At 32.1% G+C, this 21,988-nt stretch overlaps 7 protein-coding genes across 7 annotated transcripts; 4 read left to right on the forward strand and 3 right to left on the reverse strand.

Annotated features, from left to right (window-relative positions):
- Nucleotides 1-15: 15 nt before the first annotated feature.
- On the reverse strand, nt 16-4,149 carry RAV1 (Rav1p; the record flags this gene model as incomplete). The annotated part of the gene is made up of 1 exon (XM_046078065.1): nt 16-4,149. One exon carries the CDS (start codon nt 4,147-4,149, stop codon nt 16-18), a length of 4,134 nt encoding a protein of 1,377 aa, XP_045934439.1.
- A 644-nt stretch (nt 4,150-4,793) lies between these two features.
- Nucleotides 4,794-5,120, forward strand: PET191 (Pet191p; the record flags this gene model as incomplete). The annotated part of the gene is made up of 1 exon (XM_046078066.1): nt 4,794-5,120. One exon carries the CDS (start codon nt 4,794-4,796, stop codon nt 5,118-5,120), a length of 327 nt encoding a protein of 108 aa, XP_045934440.1.
- A 602-nt stretch (nt 5,121-5,722) lies between these two features.
- RAD26 (DNA-dependent ATPase RAD26) lies at nt 5,723-9,136 on the forward strand (the record flags this gene model as incomplete). Its single annotated transcript, XM_046078067.1, has 1 exon — nt 5,723-9,136. The coding sequence occupies one exon, from the start codon at nt 5,723-5,725 to the stop codon at nt 9,134-9,136; it is 3,414 nt and encodes a 1,137-aa protein (XP_045934441.1).
- A 367-nt stretch (nt 9,137-9,503) lies between these two features.
- Nucleotides 9,504-11,840, forward strand: SCDLUD_003495 (uncharacterized protein; the record flags this gene model as incomplete). The annotated part of the gene is made up of 1 exon (XM_046078068.1): nt 9,504-11,840. One exon carries the CDS (start codon nt 9,504-9,506, stop codon nt 11,838-11,840), a length of 2,337 nt encoding a protein of 778 aa, XP_045934442.1.
- A 501-nt stretch (nt 11,841-12,341) lies between these two features.
- On the reverse strand, nt 12,342-12,980 carry RIP1 (ubiquinol--cytochrome-c reductase catalytic subunit RIP1; the record flags this gene model as incomplete). The annotated part of the gene is made up of 1 exon (XM_046078069.1): nt 12,342-12,980. The coding sequence occupies one exon, from the start codon at nt 12,978-12,980 to the stop codon at nt 12,342-12,344; it is 639 nt and encodes a 212-aa protein (XP_045934443.1).
- A 945-nt stretch (nt 12,981-13,925) lies between these two features.
- HUL4 (putative E3 ubiquitin-protein ligase HUL4) lies at nt 13,926-16,100 on the reverse strand (the record flags this gene model as incomplete). Its single annotated transcript, XM_046078070.1, has 1 exon — nt 13,926-16,100. One exon carries the CDS (start codon nt 16,098-16,100, stop codon nt 13,926-13,928), a length of 2,175 nt encoding a protein of 724 aa, XP_045934444.1.
- A 1,583-nt stretch (nt 16,101-17,683) lies between these two features.
- Nucleotides 17,684-21,841, forward strand: MLO127 (Mlo127p; the record flags this gene model as incomplete). The annotated part of the gene is made up of 1 exon (XM_046078071.1): nt 17,684-21,841. The coding sequence occupies one exon, from the start codon at nt 17,684-17,686 to the stop codon at nt 21,839-21,841; it is 4,158 nt and encodes a 1,385-aa protein (XP_045934445.1).
- Nucleotides 21,842-21,988: the final 147 nt, after the last annotated feature.

The raw sequence follows: 21,988 nt of genomic DNA on the forward strand, positions 1-21,988 counted from the left end.
AAAATGTTATAACGCCTACATAAAATCGTCTAATAAATTTCTTGGTTTATTATTTGCAACTGGAGCCTTTTCCGGTTCTAATTTGACCTTGTTTGTAGTAAAGCCATTTAATGGAGGTTTGGGTTTCACATCATTAAAGTCATCCAACAGACTCTTCGGTGCGGGTATAGTAGAAATATTCAACGAATTGTTGTGGGTTGGCTCACTAAAATCATCCAGTACATTTCTTGGCTTAGAAGTGTTGCAACTGTCTGATATTTCATTCGAAGTAGACATATTATTATCATCGTATTGGCTCAAGATGCTTGGTGAATCATAGGATACGGCATGCAAATGTGAGGCAGTATCATTTTGCATATTAAATTTATCAAATATACTCGGCTTTAAAATATTGGTTCTACTATTAAAAATAAAATTGGATTTCCCATTAATATCCCCCCTTGCACCATTTTTGGCTACAAGGAATTCGCTCTTATTAATAAACTTCCAATTCTCAACCAAATCCAGGGCCAAAAAGTCACATCCCATACGCTGATAAATCTCACATACTTTCTGAACAAGTGAATATTCCAAGTTCTCCTCAATGTCCAAGATTCCAGCCAAATATTTCACGTTAGTTTCTTTTAGCTTCCGGTACAAAATCAATAATGCAGGGTCTTCTACCAAAAACGATTTATTAACAAGCAAACACTTGTCCTTTATTAAAGCTGCATTTTCTTTGAATTTAGATGGAAACTGAATCAAACTTCTAATAGATAGGTCCTTTTGCATTAATTTCCAATATACAAAACTTGAGTTCCAACGATCGTTGGATATAATGGCGTCAGCCAAAACATACGTTTTTAAAATAAAAGACAAGACAGGGCCGTTATCACCCTCATAGACACGGCAGGTTGCAATAGCCAAATCCAAATTATTGCATTGCCTGATTAAGACCGTGGCGCAGTCCTTTAGAGCATCAGCTAGTAGGAAAAAGCATGCCGCCAAAAGGAATCTGTGTTTACTTAATAAAACGTAGGCATTTTTCAATGCAGCTTTCCTCCAACGTTCCTCTCTAAAGTCATTATTCAAGAAGTTCAACATTTTCCTTTGTTCGGGGTGTCCCGCACAAATTTTCCATAGTCCAATAATTATGTGTTTCTTTTTTAAAGCCAAATAATAAATCATACAGCTATTTGGATCTCTTTTATCATCTTTAGAAAATTCAATTCTCGCAATCTCTTCAAATTTCTGTAGCAAATCCTCCTGACGAATCCAATATGCTAATTTGTATTCTTTTGCCCTTTCCAAAGTTAGCCGAGGCCCGTTCATTAGACTTAACAAAATGTCTTTTTGATTGCAATGCAATGCCCAAGAGACATCCCTCATGGTTAATGTTTTTTGCACTTGCTTATGTCCTTGAAACAATTTCATACTTACTATGAAGTTGATACCAAATTCATCAATTGAGCTCCCTAGCTTATCAATTTCCATTAAAGAATCCAAAACTGTGATTAAAGTCATTTGTTGATGTCTCGTCACATAAGGTAGCGGCACTTTGGATAATTTTTCACTAAGCAAGTCAACCAAATCTTGATTAAATTTGTTGTATGGTTCTTCGTACTCGTCCGAATTAAATTTATACTGAGAATCATCAGAGATAGTAAACTTATCAAATTGCATGCCCAGTAAGGAATCCAAGTTTATAATATCTTTTGATTTCCATTCCAATTCACGGATTTGAACAAACAACCGTAAATAAATCTCCTTCACCAAATTAATTTTCCCATTGAATATAGCTTGGACAACAAATTGCGGATGATATACTGGCAATGTGCCGTTCAATACAGAGCACAAGTGGAAAAGATCATTACTTTTAAGTTTCCTGGAACCAATGGATTGTCTAGCAATAGAATCATTTTCTATATCCAAAATTTTATCTTTAATAAAAATCTGATTACCAGTAGCCAATATAAAGGTCCCATCACATAACCATGTAGAGTCCCCAATTGGGTGTGTAGTATATGCTGTAAGATCAATTTTCTGTAGTGTGGCATAGCTGGGATGATCGTTGGTGTAGTCGTATCTTAGTTGTGTATACATCAAAGAATAGTTTTCAAATCCAATCGAAACAATGCTTTGTTCCTGAGGGGTACTTGTCCAGTCTATATCTTTTATTTTGTCGCTAAAAGTTTCCTTGTATTCCAAAACCCCCCTTTTCAGATCCCATATAGAAAATTCTTTTTGGGATTTATCAACACATGCCATCTTATCAATGGAAGAACCTCTTATCTGTGAAACATTTTCTAAACCGGTATTTAAAGTAGAAGTTTGTAGCCACTTTAAATGCCATGCCGGGTCTTGACTCTCATTGATTTCAAAATAGGATTTAAAACATTTTACCAACCCCTCCTTGGTTACCATCGAAAAAATGCTTCTCTCCGAGTTATGTTGATGGGAGACGGGATCGATGGAACTAATTAAATAAATTTCTTCATCTTTCTCGTTGCTGATTAAGTTATCACTCTTTATAGGCGCTAACTGGAAATTTTGCACCTTAAAAGCAACAGTAGTCCCGTTTTTATAAACTAAAACAACGAAATGTCTATTTTTGTTGTGTACCTTTTCGGGAGCATTTGCCATTACTAAGGGAACCTCTTCCTTTAATTCTAGTTCGTACTCACATGTCAATAAAGCCTTCTTACTGGACAAATTTTCGCCACAATTCCAAATCTGTAGTTTAAAATTGGCTAGCAATAGTACTATAATACTGCCCTTCTCTAAGACAACCGCATTTAATATAGGTGATTCTGTACTCAAAATTTTTGATTTCCTTAAACTAACGCAACCATTCAAGGTTTGTGGAATCCACAAACAATTTTCCTCCTTATATCTTGTAATTGACAAAACACTATCACCGCCGGAGGATCTTACTAATTTTTGTATTGATTTATAATGACCGGTAAATTTATGTTTCAATAGCCCAACCTCAAGTAATCCTTTATCTGTTCCGGATTCCAACACAATTTCCTCACTGGTATTGCTGTTGATTAATTCTTTCGGATGAAGCAAGGAATGTCTTATGACACCATGTACATCATGCACAACTATCGAAAGCAAATTTGTGTTTTCATACAATTGTGGTTCTGGATAATATATAAATTCGGGATTTTCCACAAATGATGGCTTGGAAATCTTTTTGGTTCCAATTCTGTTAATTGTCATTAATTTTGGTGGATTTAAAGATAAGTTTTTCAATTCGTAGATATTAAGTTCTGCATTTGGGCTGGCGGTTAGGACGAAATCGCTGGTATTAGTATTATGTATAGCTTTTTTCAGTACTCTGTTGTCTAGTACAATGACAAACTCATGAGTAGGCTCTAAGATGAAACTGCCCCATCGTTCTATAATCTTGTTATTGTCTACATTGTTATATATAGCCCATACCAAAAAATTACCCCCTGTAGTTAGTGTGTAAAGGACATAAGAACTTTCTAATTTAAAATCTTCTAACCGTTTCCATCTGAAACTGGTGACGTATACGGGTGTTTCGCCCTCAGAGCTATTAGTTTGTTTTTGATGTGGTAATATTGTCAAATCAAAAAGAGAGACGTCACTTCCAATTGAAATTCTTTTCCATATTTTGACGGTCGAATCATACTTCCCCATACTTGAAATCAATTGTGAGTCTTGGGTAATATCAACTCTATAGACAGGACAAGGTTGGTTCTTGGTCCATAATAATACAGGTTTATAGGCACCAAATACATCATCTATCCTCCATAAAGATAAATATGTTGAGCCAATTACTAGCTCATTTTGCCCTTCAACTTCACTCCATTTTAAGCAATTAACTTTAGAATCGTCATGGAATATTTTACAACAAAAAACCCACTTTTGTTGTTTTTCCCTTGGGAAAATGCTTGTCAATGGTTTATAAATTAAAACTTGATTATCTGCACCAATTGCAATGAAACCATTGTTCCTATTAATGTCTACACAATTGCAGTCTTTTTCTAAATAAATGGTTTGTAAATTTTCAAAATTCTTTGTTAATATGATTAGGTTGTTGCCGGAACAGTAGGTTAAAATTGTATGGCCCTGCCAGTTTTCCTGACATACGGTTTCTTGTGTATTATTCGGCTGACCAGGTAGAAAAGTCAATACCATAGTTTTTCTTTTTCGTTTCTTTTTGTTTTTTTTTTTTTTTTTTTTTTTTAATATGCCTGGGAATTTATTTGGTACTTTATCGTCCTTCCTTGTACTATCGTTTTTGTTTCTAATTAGATTGTTATTGAAAGAAGGGAGAGGAGGCACAGTAAAGAGATGAATTTTTGTTTTCTGTGGCAATAATTTTTAAAAAATGTAGCAGTTTGATACTTTTTATTTTTATTTTTGTTTTTGTTTTTAGTTTAAAATGAAGAATGCGATAATTTTGATCACGGGGGAAAGGAAAGAAGGGGGGATTATTTAAATAGAACGGAACAAAATAAATTATTATGTAATTTACAATATTCCGATATATTCGGACTTTGTGATACATTGGATGTTTCTTTTGTTGGTGAAATTGTAATTGAATCAATTTGAGTGAGTTAATTACATATATAAAAATTGATAAAGTTTTAATATCTTCTTACATCTTACATTTATTTACTTATTTATTCACGTTAATATTTTATCTTACAATTGAATTTTTCTTTTTTTTTTTTTATTATTCATTACCGACTAAACCAATATTAGTATTCCATTTTGAAACCTAGGAGTGAAAAAAAAAAAAAAAAAAAAAAACAAAATAAATTATTATACCAACAAAAATGGGTGCAAGTTGTAATGATCAAAGAAAAGCAGTGGCTATATGCTTACAAAGATCTCCATGTGTTATGATTAAAAGAAACACTCCTAAAAAATGTTTGGAAGATCCAGATTTGAAAAAAGACTTACCAGAACTATGTATTGCTCAAATGAAAGCTTTTTTGGAATGCAAACGTGGTATGGTCGATATGACTAAAAGATTTAGAGGTAACGGTGCTTTGTCTACTGGAAAGTACGACCAACAATATGAGAAGTTGTGTAGCGGTGATTTTAATCCACACGCTGAAATGAAAAAATTAGAATTGCTAGACAGTGCCAATAAAACATAAATAACCAGATAAAGAAAAAGAAAAAAAAATGCATAATAAGTAACTTGATATTGAAAAACAAGTAAAAATAGAGAAAAAGTGAGAGAGAATAGAAAATACCACAGTACATTATATGTGATTATCCTATGATGTAAAAAGAAAAGGAAAGAAAAGAAAAGAAAAGAAAAAACAATGCAGCTTGTGTAAGGTAAAGGTATAGCTTATATATATTATAGAATAGTTGCATTAACTTGTAAATAGACAAACAATGGGTAGAATGTACAAAAATAACACATTACTGTAATTTAAATTATTCTAAGTACAACTTAAAAACAAATAGATATTGTAATTCTATTTCATTTTCCGTCTATATTGACCATATATTTTATTTTATTTTATTTTTCTGGCTTTTGTTAAAAAGTCGTCATATTATACACAGCCTATTTTCCCTCTTCACCTTGTCCTTTTTTCCTTTTTTTCTTTTTATTTTTCCTTTTTTTTCCTTTTTTTTTTTTTTTTTTTTTTTTTTTTTTTTTTTTATAAATTGAATTTTTTATCTTAAATATTCTTTTAACAATCTGAAAAAACTAAAAAAAAAAATATATGTATATATATCATCTATTATGTCAGAAAAAGATATATTGGATGGAATAGTAGAAAATATCATTTCTCAAACAAGCTTAGAAAATCAAATCGAATCAGATGCCCAAAATATACTAGATCAAAAGAGTAATGAACAAGAAACGAAAAGATTAGAAAGAAGTTTAAATAAGCTAACACAATTGAAAAAGAAAAGAGAATTATTTCAACGAAGATTAAACAATGCAAATAGGATAAGCGTTAAAAATAAACTAAGAGAAACTATTGACACATTAAATAAAGATGAAATCAGCCCACTTCTACAAGACATAAAAGATATTAAAAGCAGAATTAAAGTTATAAAACCTCTGAAAGAAAATGATCATTATAAAAATAATAAAATTCCTAATGTCCAGTCAGACAGACAACAAGGTGAATCTGAAACAGATTATTTGATAAGAGTAGGTAAAGTTACCGCATTTGGTAACAAATCAAATTTTGTACTCACTAATGACGAAGAAGGTGATACTACCGATAATTATTGCGAGCAACGAGAGTTAGGAGGGGAAAAACAGGCAAATTCCACCGAAGTAAGTAGAAAAAGGAAAGCTAGTCACAATATCTATGATTCTAATCTGGAACTACAAGAAATGCTTCCAGAAAATGTCTTGATAAAGGGAAAGAAATCGAAGAGACAAAGTAGGGAAAATCAAACTACTGATATATCTATAAATGAAGAGGTATCAGATAATAAACCTATCGATAAAGGGCGTCCAGAAGAGTTGTCGGGCTCTGAATTTGACGAGGAAGAATTTGAATCTGAACTCGAAGAGGAAGAAGTAATATATGAAGGGAGTGAAGCTGAGGAAGAGGCTGCCTCAATAAAAGTAAAAGCTTCAAATTTTGTGGATGATGGCGATGAATATAGTTATCAAAAAAGATTAAAGTCATGGATAAAAAATAGGTCCAAAGATAGGAAGATAGACAAACACCCAGAGTTACCAGAATGGCTTAAAACTCACCCAGATTTCAAGGATGCTAAACTATCCAATGATCTCAAAATACCCGGAGAAATTTTCTCCAACTTGTTTAACTACCAAAAAACTTGCGTTCAATGGCTCTGGGAGCTACGGCAGCAAAAATGCGGGGGGATTTTAAGTGATGAAATGGGATTAGGTAAAACTATTCAAATTATTGCATTTCTGGCTTCTCTACATCATTCAAATAAATTGGATAAACCAGTATTGATCGTATGTCCAGCAACTGTGATGAAACAATGGGTCAGTGAAATACATAAATGGTGGCCACCATTCAGAGCAATTATTTTGCATTCTATTGGCGCTGGATTTGATGCCAAATCAGGTAAAGAGGCCATGAACGATGAAAAATTGGAAGAGATGCTAGTAAATTCGGAAAATTTTACTTATGAAGATTATATCGATCAAAACAAAGTGAAGAACGCAATTTCCAACAAGACAGAAGCATGTAAATTGATTGATAAAGTGGTTGAGTGTGGCCACATATTGGTCACCACTTATGTCGGTTTGAAAATAAATTCTGACAGGTTGTTGAAAGTAAATTGGTCGTATGTTATATTGGATGAAGGCCACAAAATCAGAAATCCAAATTCAGATATATCTTTAACATGTAAACGTGTTAAATGTAGAAATAGAATAATTTTGTCTGGGACACCGATTCAAAACAACTTGATTGAATTATGGAGTTTATTTGATTTTATTTACCCTGGAAAATTAGGTACACTTCCCATATTTCAACAACAATTTGCACATCCGATAAATATGGGTGGCTATGCCAATGCCACAAACTTGCAAGTTCAAACTGGCTACAAATGTGCAGTATTGCTTAAAGACCTAATAACTCCATATCTACTAAGAAGGGTGAAATCGGATGTAGCTAAGGATCTACCCAAGAAAAATGAAATGGTTTTGTTTTGCAAATTAACTAAATACCAGCGGAACAAATATATGGATTTTTTGAACTCTGATGAACTGACAAAAATTAAGGGTGGCAAAATCAAAGTTTTATATGGAATTGATGTATTGAGGAAAATATGCAATCATCCAGATTTGTTAATAAGTAAAGATTTCAGCTATAAAAGACCCGCAGATTATGGAAGTGCCTCAAGATCTGGGAAAATGCAAGTGGTCAAACAATTGTTGAAAGTGTGGCATGAAAATGGGCATAAAACTTTGCTATTCACACAATCAAGACAGATGCTTAACATTTTCCAGGACTTTATTGAAAAAAGAGATCCTGATTTGTCAGGCAATTTAAAGGTGTTGCGTATGGACGGTACGACAAATATTGGGGCAAGACAAGCGCTTGTTGATAAGTTCAATAATGAAAACTATGACGTCTTTCTTCTAACGACCAAAGTGGGTGGATTAGGCATCAATTTGACTGGTGCAGATAGAATTATTATCTATGATCCTGACTGGAATCCATCCACTGATTTACAAGCTCGTGAACGTGCCTGGAGGATTGGCCAGAAAAGAGATGTTACAATATACAGATTGATGATAGCTGGTTCTATAGAAGAGAAAATTTACCATAGGCAAATTTTCAAACAATTTTTATCCAATAAAATCCTAAAAGATCCGAACCAGAAAAGATTTTTCAAAACGAATGAATTACAAGATTTGTTCACCTTGGGAGGCAGTCGCGGGTACAATGAAGATTTAAACGAACAGATCAGTACTCTGACAGAAAAAAATAATAACAAATCAGGTGGCAATAATGATGATGATTTGAATGCAGTTTCGTCAATGAGTGGTGTTTCTAAATTGGAGGGATTTTATGATTCTAAAGAACATGATGAAATTGATAAAACCGAAGATGACCGTTTAATGAAAGGATTATTTGGCATTGAAAGTGCAGTCAGCCACAATAATTTGGTGGATTCTCATTACAAACCTTCTGATGATATTATAACTCGGGAAGCGGTTAGATCAGCGGCAAGGGCTGCTGAAGAATTAAAAAAATCTAGAAATATAACCAAACAGTACAAGATAGGAACACCCACATGGACAGGTAAGTTTGGAGTTGCTGGAAAAGCTAAAAAGAATAAAAAATTGAGTATTACTAACATAAGTAAAAGTAAAAATATATCAACTAAAATGCTTAATGGAGGTGGAAATGGTTCTTCTGCAATTTTGGATACAATTAAAAAATTAAATAATACTGACAACCCATCACCAACCATACCAAGCAATGCTCAAATTGACGCAAAACTAACTAAAGACGTTGAAGATTTATCCAAGTTTAGAGATTTTCTTAGAAATAAACCAAATAAGTTTGCTACTTCTTCAGAAATTATAAATGGTACTGGATTTAAACTTATTACTGAGGAAGATACACTTCGATTAAGGGCATTCTTGAAACAAATTGCCACATTTGATAAACTGTATAAAGGTTGGAAATTAAAAGAGGAAAAATAACAACACAGAAACGTTATGGGATGTAGAAAGAGGATAATATTTTCTCTTTTTTTTTTTCTCTTTTTTTTTTTTTTTTTTTTTTTTTTAACTTAAAAAAAAGGACACAAAATCAAAAATTAAAATTATAAAGACATAACAAAAAAAAGTCATCAAAATACACCCTTTGGCATTTAAATTTTGGAAGCTTTAAAAATGTTCATATCAAGTCTATAAGGAACAACATTGATGGATTTAATAACAATTATTACGAATGGGGAAAATAAAAAAATAAAAATTAACCTTTGCTAAACCAGAAAGGAAAAAGAGAAGGGTGGAAAAAAAACATCCATAAAAATCACGTAACCAATAATTGTTGTTTTTGATGATAATGTCACTGCTTTCAATTATAAATGGTTATAAAACTACATCCGATACTACCACCACCAAAACAGCATCCGCAATTGGCATCGACAGTGCCATCAATAACATGATTAGAATTAATAAAGCTTCTAAAAACTTAGTATTATGTTTTGATGGGACAAGTAGTAGTTTTGGACCGTCTCCGTTCACCAATATTTTGAAAATATTTAGACTCCTAGATAACAGTGACGATACTGTCCAGTTATGTTACTATCAACCAGGCGTAGGTAATTGTATGGGATTTGATCCAGCACTTAACGTAACATTGTCTGCTAATTTCTTTTCTAATTTAACGGATTCCCTGTTTGCCTTTAGCTTAGATTATCATATCATGTCTGCATATTTATTTTTGATGAAATATTATGAAAGGGGGGACAGAATATACATGTTTGGTTTCAGTAGAGGTGCATTCACTGCACGTATTTTGGCGGGAATGATCGAAAGGGTTGGCTTATTGAATAAAGGGTCCGAAGATGTAATTTACGTGGCTTGGAAAATGTATAAAGCATGGGAATACGCAGCGCAACCTAGCCAACCAAATTATAACACCACATTAGTGGAAGAATTTAGAGCAACCTTTGCTAGACCATATGAAGTGCGAATACATTTTCAAGGGCTATTTGATTCAGTTAATTCTGTAGGATTGTTAAGAGATAGATTATTCCCCTTTAGTGCTAGGAGTGGAATTGTGGATCATGTTAGACATGCAGTTAGCATTGACGAACGGAGAGGTAAATTTAAACAACAAAACTTTGCGCCCAATCCATGCACTCCTTTATTATTCTCACTTGAATATAAAAGCCATTTAGTTGATTACATTCCAATAACACAAGATGCCCCTTCTATTAGCAATGACGGTCTACAAAACAATACCGAACTGTATAGTGATAACAACTTATACTGTAATACTTTTATAGATGCTACAATAAGGAGCCTGGATTATGCCTTTAAACCTCGCTTTGACTATGACTTTGCAACTACCAGCGGGTATCAACAAGGTGACACTAATAAGCGTTACTTTAATACCTATCCTCGAGCTAAGATGAAATTCAAACAAAATGAGGGATTCACTTACTTCAGTGATCACAATATAACCACCGGCAATAGTGGTGGCAGTAGTCGGGGAAAAAATATAGACTCTGAACATTTATTGGTGAGGAAAAAAGTGGAAGGGTTATTTAAGCTCAGAATTTGTGATGCCGGGAACAGCCATGAGAAAGATATTTCCATGTCGCCTGATTTAATTGAAATGTTTTTCCCCGGTGATCATTCTGATGTTGGTGGTGGATGGGTCCCAGATACACCATCTTATCTGTATGTGTCAACTGTTCCGTTAAGATGGATGCTTTCTGAAGCCATCAAGTCTGGTGTCAAATTTAAACTAGATGAAGTCAAAGGTTTTATGACTTCTTACCCCTTGAAGGAAAATTTTTGCGCAAGTACTCATGATTGGTTGTCCTTTTTTAAAATTAATGTTTGTTGGAGGAAAATGTTTAACAGAAATAAGGATACCAGTGGTGGAAGTTTTGAAAACACGTTTAAAGACAGGTTTTTTTATTTTTTGGAAAAACGGGGGAAACGACAATCCCCCAAGAAATATCGTATGAAAAGAAACAATGCCGGTGGTAACAGAATATCTACAAACGAGGAGGCTGATGAAGAACGCAATATTGTAGATAGCAAGGGATTCCCTAATATTCTACATACGTTGTTTTGGTGGTTTATGGAATTAATACCAATAGGCATAAGATTAGAAGATTGTACGCTAAAATGGAGAAATGTTTATATACCCAATTTTGGAAGATCAAGACATATACCGGAGTATTCAAAGTTACATTGGTCAGTTTTGTGGAGAATTAAATATTCACCAACATATAGACCCAAGAATATACCCAGATATGCAAAAGAAATGATGTATCAAGTCTGTGGAATTGACATAGACGGGAAACGAAAGGTGAATAAGGAGGGAAGTAGCAGTAATAATCAAAAGAAACGCGGCTATGTTACTGTTTCATCAACGATCGTATCACCTCATAAGTCATATCCTTCAATGACAAACGGGAATGTAGAGTATTCTTGTAATTTATTGCCAAGTAACGAAGATCCAGGGGTCGTTGATGAAAATTGTCCATTACTATCGAGGCAATCCCCTCAGTCAAAATTTTCAAGTGATTCCTGTGATTTTCAAATATATTCACAATCACAAATTGTTCAGAGGCGTATGGAATTAGAACAATTGTTGAATCAATGGGAGGCAGAAGGTTGGGAAAACATACCTGATGAACTAGCTGAATGTTTGTATTAAAAAGTTTTTTTTTCTTTTTTTTTTTTTTCTTTCTATAAATTGCATATTAAAGCGGTTAATAACAAACAGTATAAAAACGAAAAGGCATAAATAAACAAGCTTTATCTACTTATTTGACTTCATTGCCAAGAGTTGCAAATGAACAATAAACACCTTTTTGAAATCTTTGAGTCATTAAAATGTCAAAATCAGTAATAATATATAATAAATAAATTAGTAAAACAAAATAAAAAAATTATAAGAATAAATAGAATAATATTAATAAATAAATAAATAAATGATAATACTAAAATTATTATTTTGTTGTTGTTGCTGCCGTTGTTCCAGTCCTCTTTTTTCTTTGCTTATCCTATTTTCTTAATCACATAAATAAAAAGATAAAAAGATAAAAAAAACTGTTTTTTTTCTTTTTTTTTTTTTGTTTTTTCATATTCAACTCCATGTACAGAATCTCTAGCTCACTCACCTTGCTTCATTCAAAAGTATTTAAAAAAAAATGCTTTAACCAACAATTAAGTTTGTACCATCGAATTCATAGTTTGGAATTTCCAAGTTCAATGGGGCTGGACCTTTTCTAATTCTACCCGAGATATCGTAGTGGGAACCGTGACATGGACAAAACCAACCACCGAAATCACCAGATTCACCAATAGGAACACACCCCAAGTGAGTACAAATACCCAACATAACTAACCATTCTGGTTTTTTAACTCTCTCAGCATCAGTTTGTGGATCTCTCAAAGTGGAAATATCGACATCGTTGGCTTCTTCGATTTCGTGGGGAGTTCTGTGTCTAATAAAAACTGGTTTACCTTGCCATTTAACAACAACATTTTTACCTTCTGGGATAACAGCTAAGTTAACCTCGACCTTAGCCATAGCCAAAACGTCAGAAGTGGCTGTCATGGAAGTGACAAAAGTTTCGACAGTAGATTTAGCACCTGCGGAAGATAATAAACCTAAAGAGCCGACAACAAAGTAGGCATAACTTCTGGATTTGTCAGCATCACCATCTTTCTTAAGATAATCACCGAAATCAGGAGTTCTATAGGTAGATTTGGCAGCAATAGCAGAAGAGGAAATCAATCTGCTGCTGTTTTTTAATAAACTAGTTCTCAAAGAAGATCTTAAACCCAACATTATTGTCACTATTGTAGTATATAATCTAGTTGTCCTTTTTTTTTTTTTTTTTTTTTTAGTTTTCTTTTTTAATTATTTTGAACACCTCTTTTTTTTTTTTTTTCTTTTAATATAAGTGACTTGTAAAAGTGAAAAGTAAAATGTATATGAGCTTCAATTAAAACATACCAAACCAAAAGGAATCAGCACCTGTCATTAACAACAATTAATAAATGGTTTAAAAAAAAAAAAAAAAAAAAATACTTAAGTATAAATTTGATCGAAGGGAGAAAGTGGAAATAGAATTCTCTATCGCAGTTAAATCTTTAAAAATAAAAGAAAAAAAAAAACAAAAATAATTTACTTTTTTTTTTTTATATGTTTTCCCCCCATTGCCATGTACAATGACACTGTAATTTGGCGCAGAAAGAAAGAACCGAAAAATGCGCTTGCATTGAAATTAAAATTTAAAATTTAAAAAAAAGTAAAAGTAAAAAGTAAAAAAAAAAACTGTTACAAAGTCACTCTGTACGACCATACAAAACTGGCTTTCTTTCCTTGGCTTCTCCCTTGTTTTTGTGTGGGGGGTTTCTACCAAAATATTTAAAAAAAAAAATAAAAAAAAATAAAAAAAAAATAAAAAAAAAATAAAAAAAAAAAATAAAAAAAAGAGTAGCAAACTTTCTTGCAGCTTAATTTTATACCTCGTAACACCAACTTATCTAAAATATAATTGGCTGGTCGTATATACGTCAATCTCATGCTAAAAAAACGAAAAAAAAAAAAAATACAACAAAATAAAATAAATTTGTATCTAAGTATCTACATCAGTATAAATATAACCATAAACCCAGAAAGTCATTACATTACAAAAAAAAAAATTAAAGTTTAAAAAATAGAAAAAAAAATAAAAATAAAAATAAAAAGTATTTAGCAAATACTATCAGTATCACACATACATAAACACTACCGGAATCCATACCCCTCGGTCTCTTGTATTGCAAATAATATTTTTTTTTTTAATTTCTCTTTAGTCTTATATTCATACAAGCATAATTCGTTAAAGCATGTGTGTGCCAAGGGCAAATGTTCACTATCGGGTCCCAACCTGGTTATCCGAAATATCATCGAAGATGCACCAGTGGCTGGTAATCTATGGCTACCCGTAACAAATTGTAATAATTTCTTTTGTTCATCATAGGTCATATCTTTGAAAATTTCCCAAAACCACTGTATTACAAGTGTATTGCCATCCCATTTATGATTCCTACCTGTTATAGACGAAAAAGAGCCGGCATATTTTGTTATTGTTTTCAATGATTCAATATCTATTTTCCCAGAATTCATACCATTAGAAGTGCTGCCACAGCATAACTGTTCCAATTCTTCACTACTGAATAATTTGAAAGAATCTCCGTTAACCACTTTTATGAAACCAGTTGTAAAACTGTTGAATTTATCCAAAATACTTTTGTTTAGATAAAAATCCATCCATAGATAGACAAAGTCCGCTTTATTTTCGTTAGTTACCGGTATCTTACTCCCGTTTGGTCGTAATTCAACAGTATGCTTCGTACCAAAACAATCTTGATAGCATGTTTCAAAATATAAATCGAAAACACTTGTAAAATCAACTTTATTGTAATTAAATAACTTCATCAAGTTTTTACCCGATTCTGGATACAATTCTATGTAATCCTGCATAGTTAATTTTTCACCACACAATTTTTTGTATAGTGCCAGGGGGAAATTTAAATCCAATATTGTACTATTAAATATTGCCAATCCTAAAACAACCCCAAACAAATAGTACAATTCGTTGTTGTTTCTGTTTGTGCGAGTTGCGCCAGCGCCATTAGGATTTCCAATCGAAAACCAAAACAAATTGCTTTCATCAATATTTACAAACAACCCATTTGTCGGGTTAAATAATTTGCTTGTTAATAATAAAAACCATTCCTTTTTCAAGCCGCCAGCGTCTAAACCAGGTTCGTCAATGAATTCAACCTTCAATGATTTATGCAAATTGTGATTATTGTTATTTGATGAAATGCATCTCAAGGAATCCTGCGTGATATGATCTCTGCGGATTTTGATTCTAAAATATACATCAACAATCTTGTTACTTCCTATTGCGTTTAAAAACGCTTCCTCAGCTTTTTGCTCCATTACCTTTTTGGCTTCATATTCCATCATTAATACTTTAATGCCCAATGACAATAAAAATGGGTATTGGCATAACGTCAATCTTGGCCTATATTCGCTATCAAATACAGTTAAATTGCTGCTGGCGTTACTGTTATTATGTCTGTGATGTTTTATTTCAATTTTTTTTAACTTTTTCCATGTTTCGAAATCCTTTTTATAATCAATAAAGTCCAATAATGTATTATAAAAGTGAGAAACAAAGCATTTTTTAGTTCTTTGATTAGCTCCAAAAAAATATATCAACAATTGAGCTGCCGTCTGAAGATGCCAGTCAAACCCATACTTAGCCAACGAGAGTTTGAAATGTTTGGGAATGTTAGCATTACTTTTACCATTAGTATTAATGTTATTATTAGAATTACCAAGCCCACACCAAAAACTGTTAAACGCTTGTGTTAAGACATTTTCATTTGCCGCTTCTCCGCTTGCACTTGAAGCATCTTTGTTACTAGTCTCACCATTTCCTTCTTCAAACTCTTGTAAAGTAGGACTGTGTAGTTTGTCACTAGCATTCAAAGTTGCTTTGTTAGGGGTAGTCGTGAAATTGTGTGGCAAAGCATGATATATTATTCTATTGGCATGGAAAGTGATATACAAATTGATCAAGTCTATTCTATTATTAAACTTTTGATCATCCCAACATTGCAAATTATAAATTAGTTCTTTAGCTACGTATGGTGGTACACAGGATAAATATCCGATGCATCTTTTTAGTATCTCATAAGAGAGCGCTCTAATCTGTGGAGTATTGTACTTTCCATACTTATTGATAGCGTGGTTGGATGTAGTTTTGTTATGATTTTGTTGAATCACGCTATATTTCAATATTGGAATTTCCAACAAAATTAGTACCCACTTAAAATTTCGCAAAGTTAACCCTCCATTGTTTTCCCCGTTGCTATTGTTCCTTGATGGATGAGCGCTTGTAACCATAACCCCATTGTCAATCAACTTAGTATTTGGCCTTCTTAGCAATTCGTTGCAACATAATAGTAGTCTATAGAACGGCCTTTTGGTGGGCAAATTTAGAATCAAATCATAAAATTCAACTAATTGTATATAGTCTATAATTGCAGTATTCTTGCTATTTTTAAAGGCATTGTTTAATAATATTACCTTTGAAAAACTCTTTTCAATATATATCTCGATGGGATTGTAAATATCATGAGTGACTCTGGCCAAATAATTGGTATCTTTGCTATCTGGGGTTTTTATAAAATTGTTGTTGTTGCTGATGCAGAAACTGTGATATTTTTTATCGCATTGATAAATTAGATCTTGTAAAGAATCTAATTTTGGCGTGTGAAAAGTTAATTCACTGGCATTGTGTTCGGTAATGAAATCGCTATTATTATCTAGTGTTATGGTTATGTGACATGCTGAACATTTAAATTTTGTTATTTTTTTAGGGTGTTTTAAGACGGTATTACAACAGCAACATAGATCAATAACAGATACATCTTCCTGTTCTTCTTGTGTAATATTAGTGTTTAATAAATCCTTTTTCAAGTCTTTTTGTTTTTTTGTTGGTTTTTCTGAAATACTTTTAAAAATAACTTCCACGTTTTTGGTATTATCACTGTATTTTTTTTTGTTTGTAGTTGTAGTAGTTGTTGTTGTTGTTGTTGTTGTTGTTTGGTCTTATCTCGATTATTTTTAATTTTTTCAAATAAATTTTGTGACTTCAAAATCATTTCTCTGGTAAGTATAACTTATTGCTTCTATTATAATGCTATTGATGGTTCTGGTACGTATAAGAGAAATAAAGATATTACTGGATTACCAAGTAAACCTGATAATCTCTTTTTCGTTGATCTTATTCGTTGATGACTATCAAATATTTTTTTTTTTGTTAGCCAGTGCTTGATTAATCGATTAGATGAAGAAGGAACATCTAATTTAAATTAAATCAAACTAAAAGAGTTTGTCCCCCTTAAAAAAAAGAAAAAAAGAAAAAAAAAAATTAAATAATAAAAATAAAAATAGAAAAAACCACAAAAATTACAGATTTTAAACAGGAGTGTAAGTTGAGATAATTGAAGGGAAAACGCTCGTTTAAATATCTAAAGTATGCTAATTCAAGTTTAGATCTGAAAAGAGAAATACATGGCCCTGGACTCTCGAGGTCATTAGATAAATGAAAACTTAAGACAATAATTGCAATTAAATCGAAACTAATCGATGGGGGAAAAAGAGAAAGGGAAAGAGAACGACAAATTTCTATTTATACAAGTTTTTTTAGTAACAATGATAAGTATATTATTATCAGTTTGTTTTGCTTAACTTGTTTTTTTTTTTTTTCTTACAATGTTTGATATTCTTGTCATCAAACAAACAAATTAATTAAAATAACTGACTAGATTTTTCTATCTTTATTTATATATAAATATGTGTGGGTGTTTTCAAAGTATAGATTTATATCATCCCCCTTAATAAATAATAAAAATACCACCCAAATAACATTTTTTTATTATGAACCCCCAAGTACTATTTAAAAAAACATAAAAAATTAACAGATGACCTCGCTATCCGTTTCATCTCTACTTAATCATTCCAAGATTAAGGGTTGCTTTACAATCCCTTCCCTATTATCATCATCACATCCAATTACTAAGGATGTAACTCAAAATCAAAATGATAAAATAGTAGATCGAATTCAGCACAGTCGTCTCGTGCTTCTAACAGATAACTCAATCCATTTATATTCAATAAAATGGGATAATACTCATAATAGGGAAAGCACAACTACTTTTGAAATAATAAAAGAAATTTGGAATTTTTGTTTAACAAACATTATATGTGGCGACAATAACGCGAAAGCTACCTCTGATTTAATTACAAACTTTATTTTAATCGATAAGCAATTCCTGGTGATTATAAACTCATATAACGACTTGCTAATATTTGATCTATTATCGCCAAATAGTACAATAGAACCTGTAATAGCACCCAACCAACTAGAGGAACATGACTATTACTATGATTTAATAAGTATAACTGAAATTAGCCCCTATAGTGTTGCCCTTGTATATGGCAAATCTGAGAAATCTGTATTGTATGATATATCTTGTTCACCAAACATCTTTATTCAAAAAATTTATAAATCTGACTTTAAAAAAATAGTTTTAGATGTATTACAAGAAGCTCCTAAGGGCAATATGAAGAAAAAGACACCCGGTATAAAGTTACTGAACCGTTTCTTAATGGGAAAACTGCCAAGTAAAAAGAGTACAAATCCAATATTTAAAACAATTTTTGTTTCAAATAAATATTTAGATTGTAAATTTATTAAACTTTATAAATTTCCTTTGCAAATATATAAAGGGCTGGTACTCATAACAACATCAAAATTTTCAGGTTCGTATATTAAGGATCAATATCATCAATCAGATAGCACTGCAAGAAACAACGATAGCAAGGACTATTCTTTCCATATTCTATCGTTAGATGATACAGTCCCGTCAGATAATTATAGAATATTCTGCTCTAATGATGATAATATTACAGAAAAAAACTTTTTCTCATACAACAATGATGTCATTGCTGATCAATCTGTTGATAAACTTGGATATTGTGGGTTGTTTACTAAGGAAACAATTTTTTTTTTCATAAATTATAATCCTGATAGTGACATAAGTCGGCCACCCCTTCAATTTTTTTATGAGGTCCCATTAACTGCAACAATCTCGGATGGGGTTGATAATTGCATTTTTGCACCAACCAGTAAGGAAGTTGTATTTGTCAAAATAATTACTGCTGAATTATTTGAAAACAAGCATCAACGGGAAAGAGGGTTAGGTCTAAATGAAGAAGACGAAAGTAGTAATTTGAGCGCAGCAGATCCTGAAGAATCACTGATTCGGGCTTGTGAAATGCTTGTATTGTTCAACGATGGAAACGTTTATAAATTCAAGTTCAAAATTGGGACTTCCAACACCACTAGGGGGAATGGAAATAAAGTTGATTTGCTCAGTTATGCAGTTTTTAAACGGCATGAATTCGATGGGGTTGTGGATAATTGGCAACTAGTTACCTGCTTCATTGAAAAGTGTTCGTATCCATCTACGAATAAACTTAGTTTCGATATTATGGGGGAATATGCCTCTCTGCCATCTCACACACTGCTTTTGAATGAATCCAAAGGGTTATATTTTATGGATAACTCTTCGCTGTGCATTTGTTCCAAGCCATTGATGAAGTTCAATGATTATGAAAATTGTAATGTTGATTTTGCCGCTACTCGTTTTCAAAATACCATGTATCTAGACGCATTGTTGGATACCCAAACAGTGTTTTCAAACCTGGTTACTTGTGGTGTTATTTCATATAATGCACTAGAAAATATTAAAAAAGGTGTTATTAAATCTTACTCAGATGTGTTACCCATCTCTTCTGTTAATGTAATGGAAAAAGAGGGTAACCGTTTTACTCAAAGTCGTATTAATAACAGTAACATTAACACTGTGGATGATTTTTGGATAAATGAGGAGGGTGACATTTGTTTTTATGACAGAACAAACAAAAAATTGTTCACAAATAATCTGGAAAATTTTATCAGAATACCAGAAAATGCGCTCGTCACAAAATTTAGGTTCCCACCTTTTATAGAGATTAAAGATCCAAGTGTTGATGTATTACTTTGTGATAGCAAAAAACTTTGTCATAGTGATGCTGCTTTCGTGGTTGCTTACTTGACTAAAAATGGAGAACTATGCCAATTTTTTACTACTGATTTCAAGGACAGAAATAAAGGTGATTTTTCACGTTTAAAATTCTGTTCTAAAAGTGAATTGGTGTCTGCAAAACTAATTCAAAATACCATGTTCATGGAAATATTAATTTTAAATGAACTAGTATCGACATTGAGAAGTATTTACATATTCGTTGTCTTTAACAAAAAAGTGTACGTTATTAAAAATATGAAAGAGCTGAAAACTTTTAGTCTTCCCGAACACACTGAGTCAAACGTATCAGCTATTACAGTAGCAGCAGCAACGGGTGTTTCAAATCACATATTGTTGATTGGTATGACTGATGGGCAAATGTTAAAAATGGATTTCTGTAGTGGTGAAATAATAGACGCAGAAAGTGGAAAATACTATGCCTTAAACTCACCAATTCGGTTCTCTAAAAGAATAGTAAATAACACACAGGACAATTCAGACATTATAATTATTTCGAGAAACATTGTTTACCATTATAAATATAAAAAAGTTATACCGTTGCCGAACTTGGATTTTATATCAATTGTCAAAGTTACCGCTGGTAATGACAATAGACAGGATAAATGGATTGGAATTTATAGAGATATTATAGACAAAGCCAATTCAATAAATATTATTGAATTTGAGCTTGAACAATCATTACAGGATATGAAATCAAATACCTGGAGCAGAAATTATGAATTGAATAACATTCCCATTAAGATGTTGAAGTTGAATTCCATTTCATCAAGGTATGTCATACTCATTACGAATAGTATTACTAGTTTGAATCATTCCGGTAGATCTGATTTGCGGTTATTTGATATTATTTTGAACCAAGTAGTTTTCACTTTCAACGATTTTCCTCCAGGCTCAATCATAACAGGCATCTCAGAAATACTAGTAGAACGTGAATCGCATACAATTAAAGTAACCTCAATAAACCAAGTTTTAAGAAAATGTTTTATAGTATCTCTAAACTATGAATCCCTGGAGCAACAATATCAATCGCAGAAAAGGCCGGATGGGCTACCAAATTTGTGGTTATTTTCGTTAGATGAAGTAACTGGTACGTTACATTTACAATTAAAGTATAATACCGGTTATAATATTTCAAATATCAGTTGCTATTTTACTAATGGTATTACAGAAGTAGGTATGGGCAGCCATAATAGTACAAATAGGGGCAATTGTTTAATAACCATTGGTGACTACCTCTGCATATGGAAAATTAATTATCTAGCATCAGAGCATAAATTTGAAATTGTCAAAATTTCCAAAATGCTGCCATTGAATATTACCGGAACAAGCTATTTTAAAAAAATTATAACTGATCTGCCAAGTTCTTCATTAATTCCTCCTAAAGCCATTAAAGGGACAAAAAAAGGGAAAAAATTAAGACTTGATAACATTATAAATTTTCAATACTTTGGAATGATTGATCCATTCAAGGAGCATATTCAGTTGTTACAAATTAATGAAAACGTTGGTAATAACACTGACCAATGTTTACTTGATTTTACATATTGCACTTCCACTGAACAGGAAGAATTGTTCAATAAGATTAATCCATTGATAAATTCAGTAAACACCTTTAGTGGTGTTGGCAATACTATAGTATTGGGTGACGCTTGGGGTATGGCAATAGTCAAAAATCGTAATGAGTTACATGTTTTTAAGAAAATTGACGAACGTGCAGAAAGGATATATGAAGAAGCACATACAGTCAGCGAGGAACAGAAAGTATTAAGTGGGATGGAACATACTAAAATTGAACATTTCGATAACTATGTCCAATTGAATTTTTCTTCAAGAATAATTGCTGTAACTCCTGCAAAAGTTGATATATTGCAGCATTTTTTAGCCTATTACGATCCTGGGAAATTAACTAGCGATGATCGTGATTTACTACAAGGTTTTTTTTTAGTGCATACTCTGAATGGCAATTTGTATCTTATTTATCAGGAGTAGAATTGTGTGTTATATTTTCACCAAGATTTCTATTTTTTTTTTTTTTTTTTTTTTTTTTTGAGTGGTAAGAATTGGAATTGACATTACAGATCCACAAACAAACAAAAACCGGTATAATGGGAGGTCAGTTGATTATCTTATTTTTTT

This window comes from Saccharomycodes ludwigii, chromosome IV, assembly GCF_020623625.1.
Source record: "Saccharomycodes ludwigii strain NBRC 1722 chromosome IV, whole genome shotgun sequence".
Classification (NCBI taxonomy): Eukaryota; Fungi; Ascomycota; class Saccharomycetes; order Saccharomycodales; family Saccharomycodaceae; genus Saccharomycodes; species Saccharomycodes ludwigii.